We start from the raw sequence: 22,502 nt of genomic DNA, 5'->3' as shown, positions 1-22,502 counted from the left end.
GTGCTCCAATGGGCTTAATAAAAAATGTCCGTGACCCCTGTGACCTCGGCCTGAAAAATCTGTGGAAAATATGAGCCTCTGCTATCAGCATGTTGCAGTTTTTCAGCTAATTTAAAACCTGAGGGGTGTTCAGACCTGAAATGAGGAGACAGGGATGGCTGCAGTAGACAGGTCACGTGCACCTGACTCCCAAGTGCTTTGAACCTGCCTATTCTGAAAAGCTCAAACAGGTTAAATTATGAAGATAGGTTGCATAGATTAGGTTTGTGTTCTCTTGAATATTGAAGATTATGGAGGAGGTGCGGGTGGATCTAATTGAGGTACATAAGATGATTGAAGGATTTGATAGGGCAGAAATAGAGAAACTTTTCCTCTGCTTGGATAGTACATAATAAGGTGTAGCCATGAAACTCATTCATAATGGACGTCAGAAAGTGCTGCTTGACACAAAGGAATTCTGCCCACTCGATGCCATGTTTTGCGGTGGTGAAGGTAGCCTGTGATGGCCGGCAGCTAGATCGTCCAGCTGTCAACAGCCCCGTCAGTCGCTGCCAGAGAGCCCACGGGGTACGCGGGGGCAGCGGGATCACCATTATAGGACCGGAAGATCCGCCAGCGTGAACGGCCGGTAAATTTCGGCCAAAGGAGATTGGAAATCTGAGACGTGATTCTCCCCTACCTGGCGGGGTGGGGGGTCCCGGCGTAGCGGAGTGGCGCCAACCACTCCGGCGTCGGGCCTCCCCAAAGGTACAGAATTCTCCGCAACTTTGGGGGCCAAGCCCTCACATTGAGGGGCTAGGCCCGTGCCGGAGCGGTTGGTACCACGCCGACTGGCGCCAAAACCGGCACCAGCGGCCTTTGACACCCGGCACCGGGGCTGGCCGAAAGGCCTTCGCCGTTTCGCGCATGCGCCGGTGGTGACATCAGCGGCAGCTGGGGGATTCTCTTCCGCGTCCGCCATGGTGGAGGCCGTGGCGGTGGCGGAAGGGAAAGAGTTCCCCCACGGCACTGGCCCGCCCGCCGATCGGTGGGCCCCGATCGCGGGCCCGGCCACCGTGGGGGCACCCCCGGGGTCCGATCGCCCCGCTCCCCCTCCAGGACCCCGGGGGCCCGCTCGCGCCGCCACCAGAGGTGGTTCAAACCTCGGCGGCGGGAGAGGACTCCCAGCGGCGGGACTTCGGCCCATTGCGGGCCGGAGAATCGCCGCAGGGGGCTCGCCGCTCGGTGCGCCGCGTTTCCCACCCCCGCCAATTCCCGGGTGGCGGAGAATTTCTGCCATGGCGGGGGCGGGATTTTCGGCGGCCCCGGGCGATTCTCCGACCCTGCTGGCGGTCGGAGAATTTCGCCCCAGGATTTCTATCCCCCAAAATATGTTGAATGAATCTGGAGGACAATTAACCATTTCAAAACTGAGGTTGATATATTTTTGTGAGGCAAAGGCGTTAAGGTAGACGGGTTTAAGATGCAGATCAGCCATGTTCTCATTGAATGGGTGGCACAGTGGTTAGCACTGCTGCACTCACTGCGTCAGACACCTGTGTTCGATTCCAACCTTGGGTGACGGTTTGTGCGGAATTTGCACGTTCTTCCCCGTGTCTGCGTCCGTTTCTTCTGGGTGCTCCGGTTTCCTCCCACAATCCAAAGACGTGCATGTTAGGCGGATTGGCCATGATCAATGTGTGGGGTTTTGGAGATAGGGTGGAGGAGTGAGCCTTGGTAGGGTGCTGTTCCGGAGGGTGGGTGCAGATTTGATGCGCTGAATGGTCTCCTTCTGCACTGTTGGGATCCGATACATTCTATGGAATGGCAGAACAGGCTTGAGGTGCTGAATGGTCTATTCCTGTTCTGATGTTTCTTTGTTCCATTTTCCTGGGTGCGGGACGTTTGTACGCTGTGGAGGCTGAGGCTGTCTGTATGCTCATAATGTGATGGGGCGCTCGGGGGTGGGGACTTCATACTTGAAAGCTGGCTGAGATTTCAAGCTTTGAAGTTATTGTTGCGGAAACATTATGGGCTGGATTCTCCAAAAATAGGGCTTATGTCCCCACGCAGGCATAGAAATGCTGGTGTTTCACGCCAGACTTCCCTGCAAAAAATATAGAGCAATTAACTTACCTGCAGGGGGCTGGTAGGGACACGGAGAGCTTCACGCAGCTTTGGCTGTGGATACGGGTCCCCGCACTTCCGGTTCCTAGTCCGCGCGTGCACACGGCGGCGGCCTCCAGCGGCTGCGCCGAACGCGATGGTGGACCCGGACCGCGGACCAGGACCAAGAAACAAGGTCCCACCGATCTGCTCCACGCCGCTTCATCTGACCCACCCGATCGTTGCCCCAGCCTCCCATAAGGCCCCCCGCTCCCCACCAGGGAAGTCGCGGACTGAGTACGCAGCCGCCGCGCGTGAGTCCCGACCGGCAAGACGTGGTTAGAACCATGCCGTCGGGAACTCGGCCGGTCGTGACTGGAGTATCGCTGGTAGGGCCTCTGGCAATGGCCCCTCAGCCGAGCGGTGTGACTCACGGGTGAGTGATTCTCCGGGGACCAGAGAATCACGGAAGTAGCGCCAGGCCTGATTCTCATGTAAAAGTCGATTCTCAGCCCCCGCACCAAATGCGATTTCCGTGCAGAGCTGCGGAGAATCCAGCCCTATATTTCCACAGCACGACCACATAATGCCTTAAGAATGGGAAGTGCAAAAGTGGCATAAGGTGGTCAAGTTGCATTAATGCTGCCCTGTTCAAAGAATTCAAAAACCTCACCATGAGGGCATTCCTATTTACCAATCCACATTTATGGACAATGCCAACAATAACTCTTATGAATTCTTCACGTGCATTAGTTTACTTTCTATCTTCCCATTCGAATTTCTCTGAGAAGAGGTAATTTCGGAGACATCATGCATCATCAATGCATCCCATTTATGCCATTTCCCATCAGTTTCTGCATTTGTGAGGATGAGGGAATGAATGTACAATATAGATAAATGGTGTATGTTGAGTGGGCACATAAATGGCAGAGATTAAGATTCATTGGAAATGCCAACAATGTCTTTGTCTTTGGAATCTATGAAAAAAATGCCTTGTGTTAAGCAGCTTGTGTTAGCAAAGTCACTTGCATCGCATCATGTCATAGAAAATGCAGTGCCACGCTCTAGGAAGCATTGTCTAGATTATATTGTAGGATGGCCCCATACCTGCCAAGACATTGAAAGCTCTGCTCCACAGCAGTCACCGGGCGGGGACGTGCCTTGTTGTGTTTGTGTTTGCCTGCTGTGTGGGGTGTTACAATGGGTGTTACTATAGTCATAAGCAGGGCGAGCAGTTTTTCAACCATCATCGCTGTTGTGTTCTTAGTATTGTTCTTCAGAATGGTGTAGGTTGTAGTGTTGACCAAAAACAGAAAGCAGTTTTTAACAAACAAAGCTAATTTATTACACTACACTTAATTAGATTTGAACATTTGCTAAGGAATTAGATAAGCAAAGAATGCACTGAGCTTCTACAATACTAAACTATGCTACCAGCTAATCTATCTTGCACGTACTCTGTCTCTACTTCTCTCCCAGAAGTCAAGGAGGCATGTGATATTTATATGGTTGCTCTATAGCACCATCTACTGACTAGAGTAGTAACATTAGATTAACCCTTTATGTTCCTTACACTATCCACATATTGTGACAACCGCCAAGTCAAGTCCTGTTTCTGAAACTGTGCCGCAGTATAAATGGGGGAAGTTCACCAAGAGGTATTCATGTCACCAAGTAAAACATGGGCTTATTTTTGGCAGTCCAGATGACAATATTTTGTGCGATAATTTCACAGTCTTGGTACATAATTTCTTTTTCCAAGTCCACATTTTCTGTCGCACAAAGTGTTGCCCAGACAAGTATTTCTTCTGCCTTTATGATGCAGTGGATGTGATCAGCACAAAACATTCCTTTAAAGAGGGAAGGCAACAATTCTGTCTTCTTTGCAGGCTCGAAGAAAAAATTAAATGCGCCTATTTGTAAATATTGACAAAATTGATGACTTGAAGATACAAAGATTTATTTTTTGCAGCATCAGTCAAACGCCTACCTCAATGAGCAGAATGGCTGGGGGAGCAGGATCTGCAAGCTCACTATTAGTACTGTCTGTGATCTGTGGCAGAAGGCTAGCAGTTTCAGAAGAGATTTAGCAAAGAATATGATCTGAACTATAAACATCATCAGACTCTTGGAGTTATTGAGTATGCAAGAACTGATCTGAAATAGGCAAATCAAGAGCATCCTACGTTAACGTATAATTCAACAAAGGGGAAGGTTTAGCACAGTGGGCTAAACAGCTGGCTTGTAATGCAGAACAATGCCTGCAGCGCGGGTTCAATTCCTGTACCGGCCTCCCCGAACAGGTGCTGGAATGTGGCGACTAGGGGCTTTTCACAGTAACTTCATTGAAGCCTACTCGTGACAATGAGCGATTATTATTAACTCCCAGGATTCGGTGTTTAAATGACACCAATACAAACAGTTTGTCAATTGTAATAGTTGGACTTTCGAAAGGAATCCTGCTGGCAAACAAACGTCAGTGAAATGATTAATAGCTTGGGAATAATTCGACAGCTGAGTAAAATAATTTGGAAAGTAAAGATGATCCTGAATATGATCATCACGAAACTGACTTTTAATGACGGGTCTGTTTATAATTCTGCCTCGTTTAATAGCATAAACCGTTTGTGATTTGCAACCTATTTAACAGCTGATGACTTAGCATGGGAGGAACATATTTAATTGTTCAGCATTGATATTGATCATTATATCATGTTTTGTCTAACTCTTACATTCATCATACTTGTCTCCTCTGTTCCCCCTCATATCTTGCACTTGTTTAGACTACCTGTCAATCTGCACACATTTCTGTGAGCTATCTGTCCATCTTGTGCAATGTGTCACTCGCGTCCAGGAGGCAATCATTCTATCTTTCTCACCAGTTATCTTTCTTTTGTGCCTTTTTCCAGGTTCCCGTCATGCTTCCTCCCAGTTTACATTTCTTTCCCCATTTCGGTTTTACATTTGCATGTGTTTTTTTTCTCATTTCGTCTTTTTAGAAAGGTGACCTTTTTTCATCCATGAATTGTTTCTTTTTCCAACAGATTTTATCAGTAACTAGCTCACGTCAGCCTGTAATCTCCAAACATTATCAAAGAATTATGTCCCACACTCTGTTGAAATTGTTGAATACTTAAAATAATGCAGAAATTCACCTTTGAAATGCTATTTATCTTCATTATTTTTTTTTCTTTAAATTTAGAGTACCCAATTATTTTTTCCAATTAAGGGGCAATTTAGTGTGGCCAATCCACCTACCCTGCACATCTTTGGGTTGTGGGGGTGAAACCCACGCAGACACAGGGAGAGCGTGCAAACTCCACACGGTCAGTGACCTAGGGCCGGGATTCGAACCCGGGTCCTCAGCGTTGTAGACAGCAATGCTAACCACTGTGCCACCGTGCTGCCCCTATCTTCATTATTTTAACTGCAATCAATAAATTAAAATATTTGCAGATCAATAAGGAAAACCAGAATTGAAGATGCACCAAAACTACATCCAGGACAAAGCATCCCACTCGATTGGCACCCCATCCAAAAACACCAATTGATGCCACCACTGTCGAACAGTGGCAGCCGTGTGTAGCATCTCCACAATGCACTGCAGGAACTCACCAAGGTTACTCCGGCAGCACCTTCCAAACCCGCAGCTACGACCATCTAGCAGGACAAGGGCAGCACACACATGGGAACACCACCACCTGGAGGTTCCCCTTCAAGTCACTCACCACCCTGACTTGCAAATATATCACCGTTCCTTCACTGTCGCTGGGACAAAATCCTGGAACTCCCTCCCTGACAGCACTGTTGGTGTACCTACACCACATGGACTGCAGCGGTTCAAGAAGGCAGCTCACCACCGCCTTGTCAAGGACAATTGATTGTGGGCAATAAAACTGGCCTAACTAGCAATACCCACATACCTTGACTGAATAAAGAAAATTACATTTGAACACATATTTCTGAGGTCAATTCGTGATCTGTGTTACATTTACTTAAACTTTCTATAGTGGACATCACTTTTTAAAGAAAAGACATTGGGCGCGATCTACCATCTGCGTCCTGCCTGAATGGAGGCACGACGCAGTTGGTAGATGTCGGGAGAGACATCTTCCAGGATTTTAAGGATACATTTAGAGTGCCCAATTATTTTTTTCCAATTAAGGGGCAATTTGGCGTGGCCAATCCACCTAGCCTGCACATGTTTAGGTTGTGGGGATGGGACCCACGCAGACACGGGGAGAATGTGCAAACTCCACGCGGACACGATGCCGGGATCGAACGCGGGTCGCTAGCTCCGTGAGGCAGCAGTGCTAACCACTGTGCTGCCGTGCCGCCCACCCTCTTCCAGCATTTACCCGACTCGCCACGCCTCGCGAGATCTAACGGGATCTTGTGAGACTTCACGATCTGACTCCCGCCCATTGTGGGTAGGATCAATATTTGGCAAATCTGCATATTAGTGAGTAGCTGATCTCACTCTAATATGCACTCGCCGGTTCTGCCCGAGGTGTGGGGATCTTACTCCTTCGCCTCGGTGACTTTAGGCGAGTGTTGTTCAGTACTGGTCTCCACTAACGGGGATCAGATGGAAAGGCATTTGGGGGGGGTCTCCCAGGGGAATAGAGCCCCTGAGTGATTGGCCACTAGGTTGGGTGGAACCCTTGCTAATTTACTACATTTAAATTCCTTCAACTAGATAAGAACAAACATTTAATTCACGTGCACAGTGGTTAGCACTGATGCCTTACTGTGTCAGGGACCCGGGTTCAATTCTGGCCTTGGGTGACTGTCTGTGTGGAGTTTGTACTTTCTCTCCGTGTCTGTGTGGGTTTCCTCCGGGTACTCCGATTTCCTCCCACATTCCAGAGATATGCAGGTTTGGTGGATTGGCCAAGCTAAATTGCCCCTTAGTGTCCAACAGTTAGTTGGGGTTACGGGGGTAAGGCAGGGGATCGGGTCTAGATAGGGTACTCTTTTGGAGGATTGGTGCAGACTCAATAGGCAGAATGGCCTCCTTATGCACTGTAGGGATTGTGTGATATAAACAAGCATTGGAATTCATAGTCTCACTGCAAAGAATGGATAACCTCTTAATAAAGCTGTGAAGTCAGGCACCCTGTTGTGATACTGGAAAGTTGTGAAATCTGTCATGCAGCACCAATCCAGTAATGGTACCCCTTGATTTATGTCAACAGGCCGGGTGAAGTATTTTTTAGCACGCCAAGCTTTTTTTCCAAAGATGTTTAAATGGTGGCAATACTTTCACCAATTGACAGTTATATTTAATGGTTCATTTAGATACAGTTAACAGTTTCCTTTATCAGTTCATTTGAACACTTTTGATAATTGCCTTTGACACTTCTTTTGGCACTTTAGATAGGTTCAATAAGCTAAGCAGTTAATTAATTTATGCACTTTTTTTTTTACAGTCATTCATGTCTACTTTTAACAATGCTAAGCGGGCACCTGACCTCGCCCAGGGGGCACCTGACCACCACCAACGATGTCCCAGAACTATACCCAAAAGAGTACCCTCCAAAAGGGTAACCTATCCCTCCATAGGATGCCATAAAGCTCAGACCTGCTGCTTCCAGGCCTAACCTGTGCACATCATGTTTCACACACCTCCGTCTCCAACAATTATACACGAGTGAGGTGGCTACTGATGGATATGGGCAGTTGCCTCAGTAAAGTGTGCATGTGTGAAATGTAACCCTGCCCATGAAAATGGTAGACATCGTGTGCAGGAGCGGAACATCTTTCTGGCCTCTTCCGGCATTTTCGTGTGGTGGAGAGGCTTTCCGTCATTGCGAAAGTTCAGACTATTATATTTGCAACAAGCAAAGTTGGATATTTGAACGATTTTTTTACATTTATAGAGCATTTTAACATTTGCATCTCACCATTATCTAGGTTAAGTTACCTTGATGAAAAGACTTTCAGTTCATCTATCACCACTTCTTTAAAATAATAATGGATTGAGAGGATTAGGTATTATGTTCTGTCTAGACGTCAGGCAAAACTAGCATGTCTTTGAAAAGAAAGTACTTAATCATTTTAACAAAGGGTTGGTTGGGAAAATGTCAAGTTCTGTATTGGCACTTCTCAGCTTGCTGTTCTGTAAACTGATTTTTTTTCCACACTCCCCGTTCCTCCAGGTGTTTTTCCTAGAGAAACAATAGTGTATTGTTGTAGAAATTAAAGATATCACTTACAAGTTCATTTTTGCATTTTCTTAAGCAGACTGTTCGGGGTCAAGCCAAGCACTAAGCAAGCTCCTGTCACAACAGCTGAAAACATGAAGAACTCCACAGTCATTTCCAACCCTCATGCCACGATGAGCCAACAGAACAGCCTGGATTCTCCCCCATCGTGTTTAGGTAGTGGAGGCAGCAGCCCACTGTATAACAAGGCTACGGACATGATACAGTCTCCCCTGGCCTCCAGCCCAGCATCAGTCCATTCCACCGCTTCAAACGGGACACCATGGGGTGCCAGTCTGAGCAGTTCCTCCACCATAAGTAAGGATGGTCCAGGTTATCAGTCTGTAAACAGCCTGCACACCAGCTGTGAATCCATTGACATCTCCCTCAGCAGTGGAGGGGGTCTCAGTCTTCACAACTCTACCAGTGGTTTGATTCCTCCCTCCAAAGAAGATTCTCTTACTCCCTTTGTGAGGACTAACAGCATTAAGACAGCCTTGTCTGAGAGGTAGGAAACCAGGATGTATTATTTATTGAGATTTTCTAGATTTGCACAATCCTGTTTTTACAAGTGATCTCATTCAATATTCATATTAATTAGACCTTGTAATTCCTGACAGCCCAGGAATCCATGTAGTGTTTTTAGGAATAGGGAACGCTTGATGTATTTGTCTGATAGGTCATTTGTGTACATTTCCTGTCCATTTAGAGTGCTTTGAGTGTGTTTTTTCCTGCTTGATTTTCTCCTGTGAACCATTACTGCTTTTTCATTCACTCATCTCTGAAGCGAAGTATCATTGTAACGTTATTGAGATAGTTGTTTATCTCAGCCTTTCATACGCTTTGAAATTTTGAGTCTGATCATTTAGTAATAGTTTTTGAAAAGACAAAACCCTAACTCCCTGAATAACCTTTGCTGAAAATCTCTTATCATTGAGAAAGAGTAGCAATGTTTGGAGGTAAATGAAATGGGCAGGGTGCAAATCTTGAGTGCACATACGACAATCGGAACATGGGAAACTGAGTGTGCTACCAGTGGGAGAGCTGTGAAAGGGGAAAATAATGAATGTGAACCTGTGTGTATATTTTTCTCAATGAAATAATCCTCATGCTGGAAGGTTGTCTCTTGTTACTGTGCCACCCAGGACCATGACAGTGGTGATGCTGCATTAGGAACTCAAATTTGAACACTTAAGAATTAATTTTGGAAATTAAAAATAGACAGTGGTATCAATTCAACTTTTGGCAGGTACACGTTGATGGATGTTTGCCTGAAGCACATACTTCTGTGCTAGCCCAATGAGAAAGATATTGGGGGATAAATTTGTGTTGGAAAAAAGAATCAAACAGCTAGAAACCCGGTAACCAATTCAACATTGCCCATTTTGTTCTACTGTCCCAGACTGATTTGATACACCATTTTCTTTCCCCCCGTCAGTTTTGAAATACCGTCCACAGTTTGAGGTGAATAATCATGGGGCAGACTGAAATTATTGCGTGTTCTGAAGTACACATTTCAAACAACAAACCATTCCTTCATATTAATGTATACCAGCCAACAGGCAATCATTCTATATAACTAAACGTCTTTCATCAAGTACACATCCATTGATGATGATGTATCTCTGAAAGCTACCACACCTCAAATGGGTCAGTGTACACGGATTTTTAAAAAATCCCTCAATTGAGTGCTAACTGTAAAATTGGTTATGTTGATGAGCTTAAATATCCAATTGACGGAATTCAAATTAATAATAAATTAATTAGGTATCTATAAAGCTAACCAATTAAATGACTGCATGTCCTTCACTGTAACTAGCACAGTGGTTAGCACCGTTGCTTCACAGCTGCAGGGTCCCAGGTTCGTGTCCCGGCTTGGGTCACTGTCTGTGCGGAGTCTGCACGTTCTCCCCGTGTCTGCGTGGGTTTCCTCCGGGTGCTCCGGTTTCCTCCCACAGTCCAGAAAGACGTGCTGTCAGGTAATTTGGACATTCTGAACTCTCCCTCCGTGTACCCGAACAGGCGCCGGAATGTGGCGACCAGGGGCTTTTCACTGTAACTTCATTAATGTAAGCCTACTTATGACAAAAAGGATTGTTTTTATTAAAGCTACCATAGTCAATCACGAAAGTATTGCAAAATCAACACATTTCTTTCAGCAGCTATAGTGCTTATTGAGACTCTATATGGGTAAAACCTAAAATTGGGAACATGTGTGCGCATATGCTTGAGTAGATTATAAACCTACCAATCATAAAAATCCAGAATGAAAATGTTTCCCATGCACAGGCCCGTCACTTCCTCTGGGTCTGAATCTAGATTTTGATTGGGCTTCCACTGTTTGGATTCTTTACCGGAGCTTATCTGCCAATATTTTCACAGCTCTAAGCATGTTGCACTGCAGTTTGCAACCAGTGGCTGCTGTTTTATCTTTGTCAGACTTCTGAATTCCCAGCCCCTCACCCCAATGCTGCCAGACACAGCTCCCCTGCACAGTCCTCTGGTCGCTTCCGCACCTCTGCCAGGGAACCAGCTCCTTTCCCATCCCACATCGCCAGACTTCAGGGCCGGGATTCTCCCCTACCCGGCGGGGCGGGGGGGTCCCAGCGTAGCGGAGTGGCGCCAACCACTCCGGTGTTGGGCCTCCCCAAAGGTGCGGAATTCTCCGCGCCTTTAGGGGCTAGGCCCGCGCCGGAGTGGTTGGCGCCAAAACCGGCACCAACGGCCATTGGCGCCCGCCGGCTGGCGTCGGGGCTGGCCAAAAGGCCTTCGCGGTTCGCGGCTGCTGACGTCACCACCGGCGCATGCACGGTAGGGGGGGAATCTCTTCCACCTTCGCCATGGTGGAGGCTGTGGCGGCGGTGGAAGAAAAAGAGTGCCCCCACATCACTGGACCGTCCGCCGATTGGTGGGCCCCGATCGCGGGCCAGGCCACCGCGGGGGCACCCCCCCAGGGTCTGATTGCCCCGCGCCATCCCCAGAACCACGGGGGCCCACTCGCGCCGCCAATCCCGCCGCCACCAGAGGTGGTTGAAACCATTTCGGCGGGATTGGCCTGTCAGCGGCGGGACTTCGGCCCATCGCAGGCCGGAGAATCGCCGCGGGGTGCCCGCCGACCGGTGCCTGCCGATTCTCGGGTGGCGGAGAATTTCGGCCACAGCGGGGGCGGGATTTACGCCGGCACCGGGCTATCCTCCGACCCTGCGGGGGGTTGGAGAATTCCGCCCCAGTTCTCTATCTTTTGCCAGGCCACAGAACATCTCCCCAGAGCTGCCAAACACCAATGTTCCTACTTCTCTACCTCGGAGTGGTAGCCAAGCTGATGGCCAACTCCTCACAGCTGTCAAGGCCAAGAAATCCTGCACCACCACCCAGTTTTGTGAGGTCACAGTCTCTGTACCTGTGCCAACGTCCTTTGGATAATTCAGAGTGATCATTACATTTAACAAGATCCATATGAGTCAAAGCCTCTTTCTATCAATGACTTGTTTCTAAATTTACAATATTCTCCCCATGATAATCTGTCAATGGTCTGCGGATTTACTTTTTTGATTTGTTACTTTGTTGGTTCTACATTGTAGAGTTAAAATTGGAACGTTTAAATGAGCCAGATGTCTAATTTTTCTGTTGGATATAGATGTATGTTCTCTCGGATCTGCTAACATTGTTTTTCTTTTCTCATTTCTTTCTTTCCAAAGTGTTAATCTACCGTCTCTTTTTTGTTCTTCCCTTTACTGCTTGATTCCACCCTATAGCCCTCTCTCTTCCCCTACTGCTAGTCCCAAATTCAACAGAAATACATTACCAAGGAAACAAGACAGGTAATGCTCACAAATCAGACAATTTAATTCAGTCAAAACAGGCCCTGTCTTCAAGGATCATCTGTGTTTAGTATTAAGCCCTTGGCAAAACCTGCTCTTAACTTCCTAAAATTATACTGTTTAGGGCTAAGCCCCGACCACCTCAACACCTAATTCTAGTATTTTGGTGCAATACATTGGGTTGCATTTGGGAAATGCTGTTTTCTACCTCGTGCATTGGTTTATGAACAAACATTAAGGTTAAGTTCCACAATAGCTGAGGTGAAAGAACTGCAGTAACCTTTATGTCGGAACCACTCTTGTGAATAAGGTCTTGAACAGAACTCACAGTAATATTTGGTCTTGGAGATGTTTTTCGTAAACTTCCTTTAAATGTAGAATAGGTTAAGGGGGGGGTTGTTTGGGTTAGGGGTATAGGGTGGATACGTGGGTTTGAGTAGGGTGATCATTGCTCGGCACAACATTGAGGGCCGAAGGGCCTGTTCTGTGCTGTACTGTTCTAAGGTTGAAAGTATTGCATAAGAGTTTGCCTAATGGCTCAAAGAGGCAAAGAAAACCAGTACGGTTCCTGATTCAGCTGCCATTTTCAAGGCAGTGGTAAGGATTATTGTTTGCAGGGCAGCACGGTGGCTCAGTGGCGTTGATGACCCGGGTTCGAGCCCAGCCCCGGGTCACTGTGTGGAGTTCGCCCATTCTACCCCTGTTTGTGTGGGTTTCACACACCCCCACGACCCAAAGATGTGCAGGGTAGGTGGATTGGCCACACTAAATTGCCCCTTAATTGGAAAAAAATAATTGGGCACTCTAAATTTATTTTTAAAAAATAAAACAAAATTTAAATAGGATTATTGTTTGCTTAAGTGCTTCTGGGTTAGGCATAGGTGGTGAAGGGAGATGATGCTGATACCAATTGCCCTCACTTCTGAGGCTGTATAAGGCTCTGATCAGACCCCATTTGGAATATAGTGAGCAGTTTTCCTAAGGAAGAATGTGCTGGCCTTGGAAAGGGTCCAGAGGAGGTTCACAAGAATGATCCCTGGAATGAAGAACTTGTCGAATGAGGAAAGTTTGAGGACTCTGGGTCTGTACTCATTGGAGTTTGGAAGGATGAGAGGAGATCTTATTGAAACTTACAAGATACTGCGAGGCCTGGATAGAGTGGACGGGGAGAGGATGTTTCCACTTGTAGGAAAAACCAGACCTAGAGGACACCATCTCAGACTAAAGGGACGATCCTTTGAAACAAAGATGAGGAGGAATTTCTTCAGCCAGAGGGTGGTGAATCTGTGGAACTCTTTGCCGCAGAAGGCTGTGGAGGCCAATTCACTGAGTATCTTTAAGACAGAGATAGATAGGTTCTTGATTAATAAGGGGATCAGGGGTTATGGAGAGAAGGCAGGAGAATGGGAATGAGAAAATATCAGCCATAATTGAATGGCAGAGCAGACTCGATGGGCCAAGTGGCCTAATTCTGCTCCTATGTCTTATGGTCTTATGGTTTTAAAATACAACATTTTAAAACAACCTGCATTATTTCTGCCAATAACAAATCTAGATTGTAAAGATATCAAGAGATATGGGAATGGTGTGAAAAGATGGCAGTGACCTTGTTGAATGGCGGAGCAGGTTTAGGGGTCAAATAGCCTACTCCTGCTCCTGTTTCCTGTGTTCCTATTTGCATGTTTGTGCCCTGCAGCACTCATCAAATATTAATTGTTCCCTGATTATTTTAAAACCGACCTTCTTATTGACATAAATCCAAATAAAATTAAATTGGCATAATCCACACAAAGGCCCCCGTTAATCATAAGGCTAATATCAGGTGATCCTTGATACATGGTCCAATGGCATTCAAGGCTTTGGTGAATATCATGACACAGTGGTATGCCAGTGAGAAAATGCCTGTATGTGTAAGTTACTGGTGGTAATTGCCAAGGAAATGTTCTGTTTCGCAGGCAAAATAACCTTTTTTTTATTAAAAAATTTCTGAAAATGCAAATATTTTAAAATATTTGCGAAAAATCTTATCAACAAGTTGACGTTTCAGATCTTTTGTATACTCCAAACATTCAAAGCATCGAGGGAAAATGTTTGCAATTTTTGAATTTGGACAGAAAATATACCTAAAAGCTTAGATTATCCGAAGACCAAATATCTTTATTTTCCTTTTACATTTATTGGAATCGTTGGCACCAGTTTTTCCCATTATCTTTTTCCACATGAACCTGACCCCAGTTTCCCGCCTTGCTTGATTTTCTGCTGTGTCGAGTGGCACATGATCGAAGCAGACGAAGCTCATGTTTAGTCTGTTTCCATGCCACGTTTTTCCTGGTACAGGCCCCAGCCTGCTGCTACCTGACACCACCGCATGTCCTCTATTTATTACCTTTCCCTTGGCAAAAAGACATGCTCCGCGCCTCTGCTATTGCTTCTTTTTTTAAATTTAAAGTGCTCAATTTATTTTTTCAATTAAGGGGCAATTTAGTGTGGCCAGTCCTCCGACCCTGCACATCTTTTTGGGTTGTGGGGGTGAAACCCACGCAGACACGGGGAGAATGTGAAAACTGTGCTATTGCTTCTTGATTATTGATTGCGAGGAAGTGCACGCGAACAACCTGGTACAATTTTTCTCCTCACTCCCACCTTTCACTTCTGACCAACGTTTATGGGTGGCACGGTCGCCCAGAGGTTAGCGGTATTGCTTCCCAGTGCCAGGTACCCGGGTTCGATTCCCGGCTTGGGTCACTGTCTGTGCGGAGTCTGCGCGTTCTCCCCTTGTCTGCGTGGGTTTCCTCCAGGTGCTCCGGTTTCCTCCCACAAGTCCCGAAAGACATGTTGTTAGGTGAATTGAACACTCTGAATTCTTCCTCTGTGTACCCGAACAGGCGCCGGAATGTGGCGACTAGGGGCTTTTCACAGTAACTTAATTACAGTGTTAATGTAAGCCTACTTGTGACAATAATAAAGATTATTATTCTCCCCCAAGGGACAAGGTGCTATTTTGAACTTAGCATGCATCCACTGTAGGTCCAAACTGGCACCCTCTGTCTCCAAAGCGTCAACTTTACCTTCTGTTAGCCATTCTTGATTTATTGGCCAACCAGGTCGCTCAAGTTGGCTCATGTTTCAGAGGGAAATGACAACCATTCATTGCGCCCTTATACAGTTAACAGCTTAACATTTCAGCATAATATTCCCCTCACCCTGCTTATCCATAAGGATGTTATTTTCCATTGTTTTAAAGCTCTGATGATGTATTTTGGTAAATTAACTTTGAGGAGAAAGATGAGTGTGAAAAGGCACAGGCTATTTTAATTCCAATGATGCCACATTCAATAATGTGGTTTAATTGACACACAGTATTTGTGTAGGCATGCATTGTATGCTAATCAACAAATAAGAATATGTTTACTCTCCACTTGTCTTATTTTGACAAACCTATGTCCCTCCCTGCCTCATTTCATGAAGAAAATTTGTAAAACATTAATAGACAAGCATGGTAACTAGTTAAATGTAATTGGCTCAATTTTTTAATAATTACGTGACAAAGGATCATCTAATTTCGCTGAGACATGTAACCTTAGCAGATTGACTATGAAGCAGCATTCTTGGCACTTATTGCTTTTGAAATAAGGTCTGAATTATCTATTTATTCAATCACACTGGCGTTCCCCTGTGTGGATTGTTATTCCGTGGCATGCCAACATTTATCTGTTGCCCAATTCTAAAAGTGTGTGTGTGTGCATGTGCGGTGGTGAAAATGGGTTTCTTCTGATTGTGGCATTTTCTTTTGTGCTGTTTGTCAATGGTGGTTTACTTGAGTAACCTTAACACCAGTCGATCCTTTACACTTGAAGTATGTTGAGGTTAAAATGATTCAGGCATAAAATCAACAAAAAAATATTGGTTTAGTGTTTTGAATAAATCTATACTGCATGTACATATATTGCTGAAAGAAAATGCTGGTGCAGGGATCTTCAAAAATAAGATCATAGCTTCATCTGCCCAGGCAGATGGGATTCCTTTAGTTGCTGACATTATCTTCAGTTCTCAGCTTGATCAATGCACCCTTAATAACTATTGTGGGAAAGAACTCTTTTGTTCATCACTTTTTTTTCTTTAAAGTACCCAATTATTTTTTTTTCCAGTTAAAGGGCAATTTAGCGCGGCCAGTCCACCTACCCTGCACATCTTTGGGTTGTGGGGGGTGAAAGGCACCCAAGCACGGGGAGAATGTGCAAACTCCACACGGACACTGACCCGGGGCCGGGATCGAACCTGGGTCCTCGGCGCCATGAGGCAGCAGGGCTAACCACTGCACCACTGTGTCGCCCCTTTCGGTCCACCACTTTATAAGCTGTGTGCAGTTGCTGATGAGCGACGGGGATCATCATGACTATCGAAGGCCTAACCATGAGCCTTAACTGGTGATCTCGGTCTCGATAAAACATCTTGATACTTGAATCTATTTACCCCTTGAGTTGAAACTCTGCATTTAAAATATTGTGTTAAAAAATATTAGGGAGATGTTTATATTGAACAGCATCTTGATTGTTACTTTCAAATGCCAGTTGGACTAAACAAATGTGCACTGAGTGGAATTCATATTTTTACTGCTACATGATTCAGTGGTAACATCGACTGAAAGCACCACCATTGACTTGTGCAATGCAAAGCCAGTGACTTGTAACTAGAGTTGCCAACTGTGATGAAATGTCTTCCTGGAGGTTTCATCACATGTCTTGCCACCACACTGTTTGCCATTAGTCAGCCAACACATCCATCCTTCTGATGCACCATTGGAACTTAAGAAAACTCATCATCCAGTTGGATGATGCTTGACTGTTGGTCAAACAGCCTTTTTTTCTTCCCCGCTTTCTAGATCTGGTAAAGAGAGACCTTCCAAGAAATGGCAAAAAAAAAACCCCAATCATTTTGATTCTGTGCTCTAATTTTCATTGTTCTTTGTTCCCTGTTCTTAATTTGAGAATATCTTGATGATTTCTCTGCCGATTTGCATACAGCAGTGTCCTGGAGATTGATTTTTTAATTCCTGCAGACTCCAGGCCAGTCCGGGAGGGTTGACAACAACCCTTCTGATAATTGAATAGAACAGTTTCCGTTGGGAACAACCGGAGATAAACTCTAAAAGACAAAATACTGTGGCTGCTGGAAATCTGAACTAAAATCAGAAAATGCTGGAAATGGTCAGCAGGTGTGACATTGTCTTCTTGGAGTGAAAAACGGAGTTAAAAGTCTATCTTGTGACCTTTCGTCGGATGCTGTCAGACTCGCTGAATATTCCCAACATTTTCTGAAGATAATTCTATACGTTGCATTGCTAACAGGGAAAATATTTCACAATAACAAGCAATCTGTAGATGATTTCTTGAAGTCTGTGTATTTTCAATTTGTGAAATCAACGACCAGTTTAGAATACAATCTTTATGTTTGGATCACAAGAGATCTTCTAGTTATGCAGCACAGTTTGGTGTAAATATTTTAAAAATGTCATTAACATCATATCCTGATCCATTTCTAGGAAACTGCCATTTTGTTTTCTGGTATCACATGATCAAATCTCATTGTCAAGGAAAGCGATATTTGGTGTGTGTTATCATCCAACGGTTTACATGCCCTCTTCATAGTTTTTTAAATCTTGCGATCTGTTAACGTCTGACTGGAATTTTTCTTAGCTTTCTTCTCACTCTCCCACAGTGATCCGCAGCTTGATAGGAATACCTTGCCTAAGAAGGGATTCAGGTATTGGTACTTTCCTCATAAATCGTTGCTTTTTGTGTCACTGGCACTCTGCGCTTTGTACATGTGGTGTTGGTGGGATATTTCCATCTCTGCAAGCATCTCACTATCTGTAATTTACCATTTTGCCTCTTTTGTGTGATCACGCGGCCTGGATTTTAGAATAACCACTGCTGCTTAAGGCTCTTTTTGCTCGACTCGATGTTTGTTTCGTCAGCATGAACCACAATGCTTTTACAAACATGGCTGATAGCTGCAGGTCACCTGTCTTGAGTCTTGTTTGTGTGTATGGCCTTCTTTCCCCCACTTAATTATTAGTTACCGAATCTGCTTCTGGTTCCGTGAAGGCAAAGGGTAAAACTCATTGTAAAAACAATTCGAGCTTTGGGTTCTCACAAGAATCGATGCATTTAATTTTTTCCCTGAGGAGCACTTTGGATCACACTATTTTTACTTGGGGGGGGGATGGGGGGGGGGGGGGGGACACAGGACAGGGGCGCCACTGAGCCATTGAAGGGCCTGTCTGCTGCCAGGAATGTCCCAATGGCATCACTAATCAGTCCACAAATTGCAACTGATTATGTAGATTGGCTACCCATCGCTGCCAGGAAGGTAGCTGCTGCCCATGATGACCTGTCTCTAGCAAGATCACTGAGGGGCAGGAACACATTGGGCAACTGACCCAACACACGTTTCTCTGAAATTCTCCTCAGTCCCACCTCGACGCAAGAGTGGGCGTTGCGGGTGGATGCATGAACAGAAAGAATTCAACCACAAGTGTTTGACAAAGAATGCCAAGATTAATATGGTTGCAGAGGGAACCGTATAGATTTCCAGTTTTTCCACCAAATTGCCTTGAGAGGGAATGTTGAATGTTTACACCCTTTCATACCTTTCAAGGACTGTCATTTTATCAGCTGAACAACATATTGGACCTGATTTTGACCCATTTGAAACTTACCCATTTGCAGGGAATTAATACGATCAGGCCTCCCAGAATCAAATAGTAAATTTGGCTGAGTTATGTCTTCTGCCTTCCCTCAGGTGGATTAATATTGATTTTGATTTTTTTAAATATAAATTTGAAATACCAAATTCTTTATTTCCAGTTAAGAGGCAATTTAGCCTGGCCAATCGACCTATCCTGCACATCTTTAGGTTGTGTGAGGTGAGACCCATGCAGACAAGGGAAGAATGTGCGAACTCTACACAGACAGTGACCCGGGGCCGGGTTTCGAACCCGGGTCCTTGGCGCCATGAGGTAGTAGTGTTAACCACTGTGCCACCATGCCGCCCTATTGATTTTGATGTAACGCAGCGCCACAGATCATTTTATTGCCAGCCAAATGGGGCTACTGAAGGCAAATCAAGGTGTAAGCGCCACATACTTTTCCTGGCCTTCCTGCCATATATTTTCCTCCATGTGGTGCTGTGTACCTGATCTTGTGTCACACGGGTAGGTTTTGCTACAAGAATGCCAGTGTTTGATGGGTTTGGAAGGGCAGAAGGTTTGAAAGACCAAAAATAATTTTAAATTGAGCCTGCAGTGGGAGCTTTCAGCTTGGGGATCACAGAATTATAGAATCTTACATGACAGGAAAAGGCAATTAGGTCCACTGTGCCCTTTCCGGAGCTTTAAAAGAGAAAATAAGCGTGATTCTCCGGTCCCCCAGCCTTGGCCGTGCGCTGTTCGTTGGCAGCGGGATTGATTTATTGCTCCCGCCGCTTGTCAATGGGATTTCCCACCCACGTCACCAGGACACCAGTGGGTGGGGGAACACCGCCAGCGGGAACAGAGAATTATGGCCATTCAATTTAGTCTCATCCCCAACCTTTCTCTCTCTAACTCTGCAAATGAGTTCTCTTCATGTATGTTAGATATATTGTGCACAATTCAATTTGCTATGGACAGCTGCAGTGCAAGTCCCAGTATGTAGGCGTTATTCTTCTCCCGATTCTCATCTGAATTTCTGCGTTTGCTCATCCCTCCCTGGAAGTGTTGCTATCTGCTGTGTTATGTGGTCATGTGCATGGTACCAATCTAAGTGCTTCTTTGAGTCTGGCCAGTGAGTTTTTGACACTTTATTCATTGGAAGTCATGCACAGTTCTGACCTTAATTGAAGATCCGAATAATGGTGGGGTTTGTTAGATACTGGGCAAGGTAGACCTGTTCGCCTTCCTGTCCCAGAGGCACTGATATTAATTACAGTGTGCCGATTTTGTTTTGTCTGACAAAGAGTCATCCAGACTCTCTCCACAGATGCTGTCAGACCTGCTGAGATTGTTCAACATTTTCCATTTTTTTTTTGTTTGCTTTGTTTCTGTGCCATATCAATCATTAATTTACCCACCACTCCATGCCCATTGTTTATTTGTAAGTTAATGGTCTTTAATGCTTCTAGTGTGTGAGTGACAGTCAGTCTTATACTTGCACAAAGCCAAACAATCAATTGTCAGACATGACACTGGTGAAAGAACATAAAACTGACATGTGTCCGTCACATGAGGCAGAAATCCTGGCCCGGTATTGAAGGTGAGGGAGTGGTAGTCAGGTTGCATTGTCCCTGGATGTCCCGTCAAATTTAGCGGCTTGACTTAATTAATATTTTGGACTCTGCTTCACAGCTGCAGCTGGCCAAATCGAGTGGCTGGCTGGCTCTTCGACGGGTATGTTTGCAATGCCAGGCAGCCAGGGAGCGAAGAGCATGGAGGGTGGGAAGAGATGAAGCGTGTGAGGAGGCATGGGGGTGGGGTTTGGTTGGAGGCTGGTGGGAAGGGCGGAGAGATTGTGGATCAAGTATTTGATGCGAGCTCCAGGAGATTGTGGGCTGGGTGAACACGGAGGCATACAGTGGGGAGGGGAGCCACTGAATGGCCTAATCCCACTGCCGCCCCTATTTACCCATGGCAGGGGCAGGCGTACACAATACAGGAAGCCCAGCAGCTTTAGCTGCACAGGCTGGCATTGGACAAGGAGGGAAGTTCCACTGTGGATGCTCTGGATCAATCTGATGCACCCTCCCTTCACAAAGTAATTACCCTTCAACGCCTCTCATTTTTAACGCTCCCCACCACCCCTGGACTTAAGTGCAATATCGTTCCTCACGTCTTTGTGGGGATTGTTTGTAGTCCCTGCAGTGGCCACGACTGTCTTCTGACTGAGACTCCAGAGCTTCCGGCTAATTTGATTTTCCAGTCGCTCTCTGGGGTACGACTTGCTCCCTGATGGAGGAACAAGTCCCATTCTCAACTAATTAAAGCTCCCTCCAGCATAATATCACTGTGAGCAGCCTGACTTCTGTTTACTAAATTGCCAACGGACTTTTGGGTAAACGTTCTGACAATTAAAATCTGAATGAATGAGGCTCCACACTTGTAAAAGTTAATTCTTAGCGCCAGAGAAATTGTTTGGTAATAATTAGGGCATGTCATACCATTACATGTGTACATTCCCTGGAATGGGCAAGCCTTAACTGTTACTGGCAAGTTGATAGGTATTTATTTCAGGTAAGCATAGAAACCGCACATCATTCAGTGTACTTCCTGGGTGAAATTCTCCATATATTAATTAGCCCCATGGTTATTTTTACTGAAAATGTGGCTCATTGTATTTTACATAGAGTAAATGGAGATGAATATTATTGGAATGGAACAATAGAATAAGAAAACGATTTCACAACTTAAGCTGCATTATGCATCACAAAACAGCTTTGAAATGCAGCATGCTGACAAACTCTCCATACTTGAAATGAATGGTAAAGGCTAACAAAATCCATTCATTTTAATGCAATGTAAATTGTTAAACTGTGTTTCTTGTGCATGGAAGACAAGTGCCTGCACCATCGTGCTTTCCAATTCTGATGACTGTTTTCATTTCTGTATGTATGCTGCGTGACGCAAAATCTGAAATATTTGTACATCCACTGAACGATTGTTTTCTACTGTTTTAAGCAGTTTGTCGTGCTTTACAACACCAACTTGCATTTATTTAGCGCTTTTAGCATTGTTAAACATCTCAGAATACTTTACAGGAGCATTATCCAACAACACGTGGCACCAAGTCATATATCAGGCGATATCAGAACAGGTGACCAATCGGTTTGCTGAAGCGTTAAGATTTTATGTAGGATCAGGGAGGCACGGTGGCACAGTGGTTAGCACTGCTGCCTCACGGCGCCCAGGACCCAGGTCACTGTCCGTGTGGAGTTTGCACATTCTCCCCACGTCTATGTGGGTCTCACCCCCACAACCCAAGGGTGTGCAGGGTAGGTGGATTGAGCATGCTAAATTGCTCCTTTATTGTAAAAATGATTCAAAAAAAGATTTTATGGAGCAGCTTAACAGAGACAGAGAGATTTAGGCAAGGAATACCAGAGTGTTAGGGCTTTGGCAGCTGACACATGTCTGCCAGAGGTGGAGCAATTAGAATTGCAACTGAGCAAGAGGCTAGTGTATAGAGGCTGCTGAATGCGAGCAGCTTCTCTGCCTTTGTTATGATGAACTGGACAGAAATATCTACATTTGAAATATAACGTATGATATTCCTTTGTTTGCCCCTCTCATCCATCCAGTCCCGATATTAACAAACTAAGCTTTGTACCTTTAGAATTCTTGTGCTATCAATTCAGC

General features: G+C 45.3%; 1 protein-coding gene across 11 annotated transcripts in view; it reads left to right on the top strand.

The window, feature by feature from the left end:
• nav2a (neuron navigator 2a) overlaps nt 1–22,502 on the top strand; it is a 1,053,608-nt gene that overhangs the window by 920,768 nt on the left and 110,338 nt on the right. For 8 of the 11 annotated variants that reach the window (XM_038808368.1, XM_038808371.1, XM_038808364.1 and 5 more), the window contains 3 exons: nt 8,332–8,799; nt 12,047–12,112; nt 17,831–17,875. In XM_038808368.1, the coding sequence (XP_038664296.1) occupies nt 8,332–8,799; nt 12,047–12,112; nt 17,831–17,875 (579 nt within the window). The remainder of the gene's footprint in view (nt 1–8,331; nt 8,800–12,046; nt 12,113–17,830; nt 17,876–22,502) is intronic. The other 3 variants (XM_038808367.1, XM_038808366.1, XM_038808363.1) reach the window with 2 other exon arrangements.

Source organism: Scyliorhinus canicula, chromosome 9 (genome assembly GCF_902713615.1).
Source record: "Scyliorhinus canicula chromosome 9, sScyCan1.1, whole genome shotgun sequence".
NCBI lineage: Eukaryota > Metazoa > Chordata > Chondrichthyes > Carcharhiniformes > Scyliorhinidae > Scyliorhinus > Scyliorhinus canicula.
Note: the sequence above shows the minus strand (reverse complement) of the source record. Positions and strands in the feature narration are given on the sequence as shown.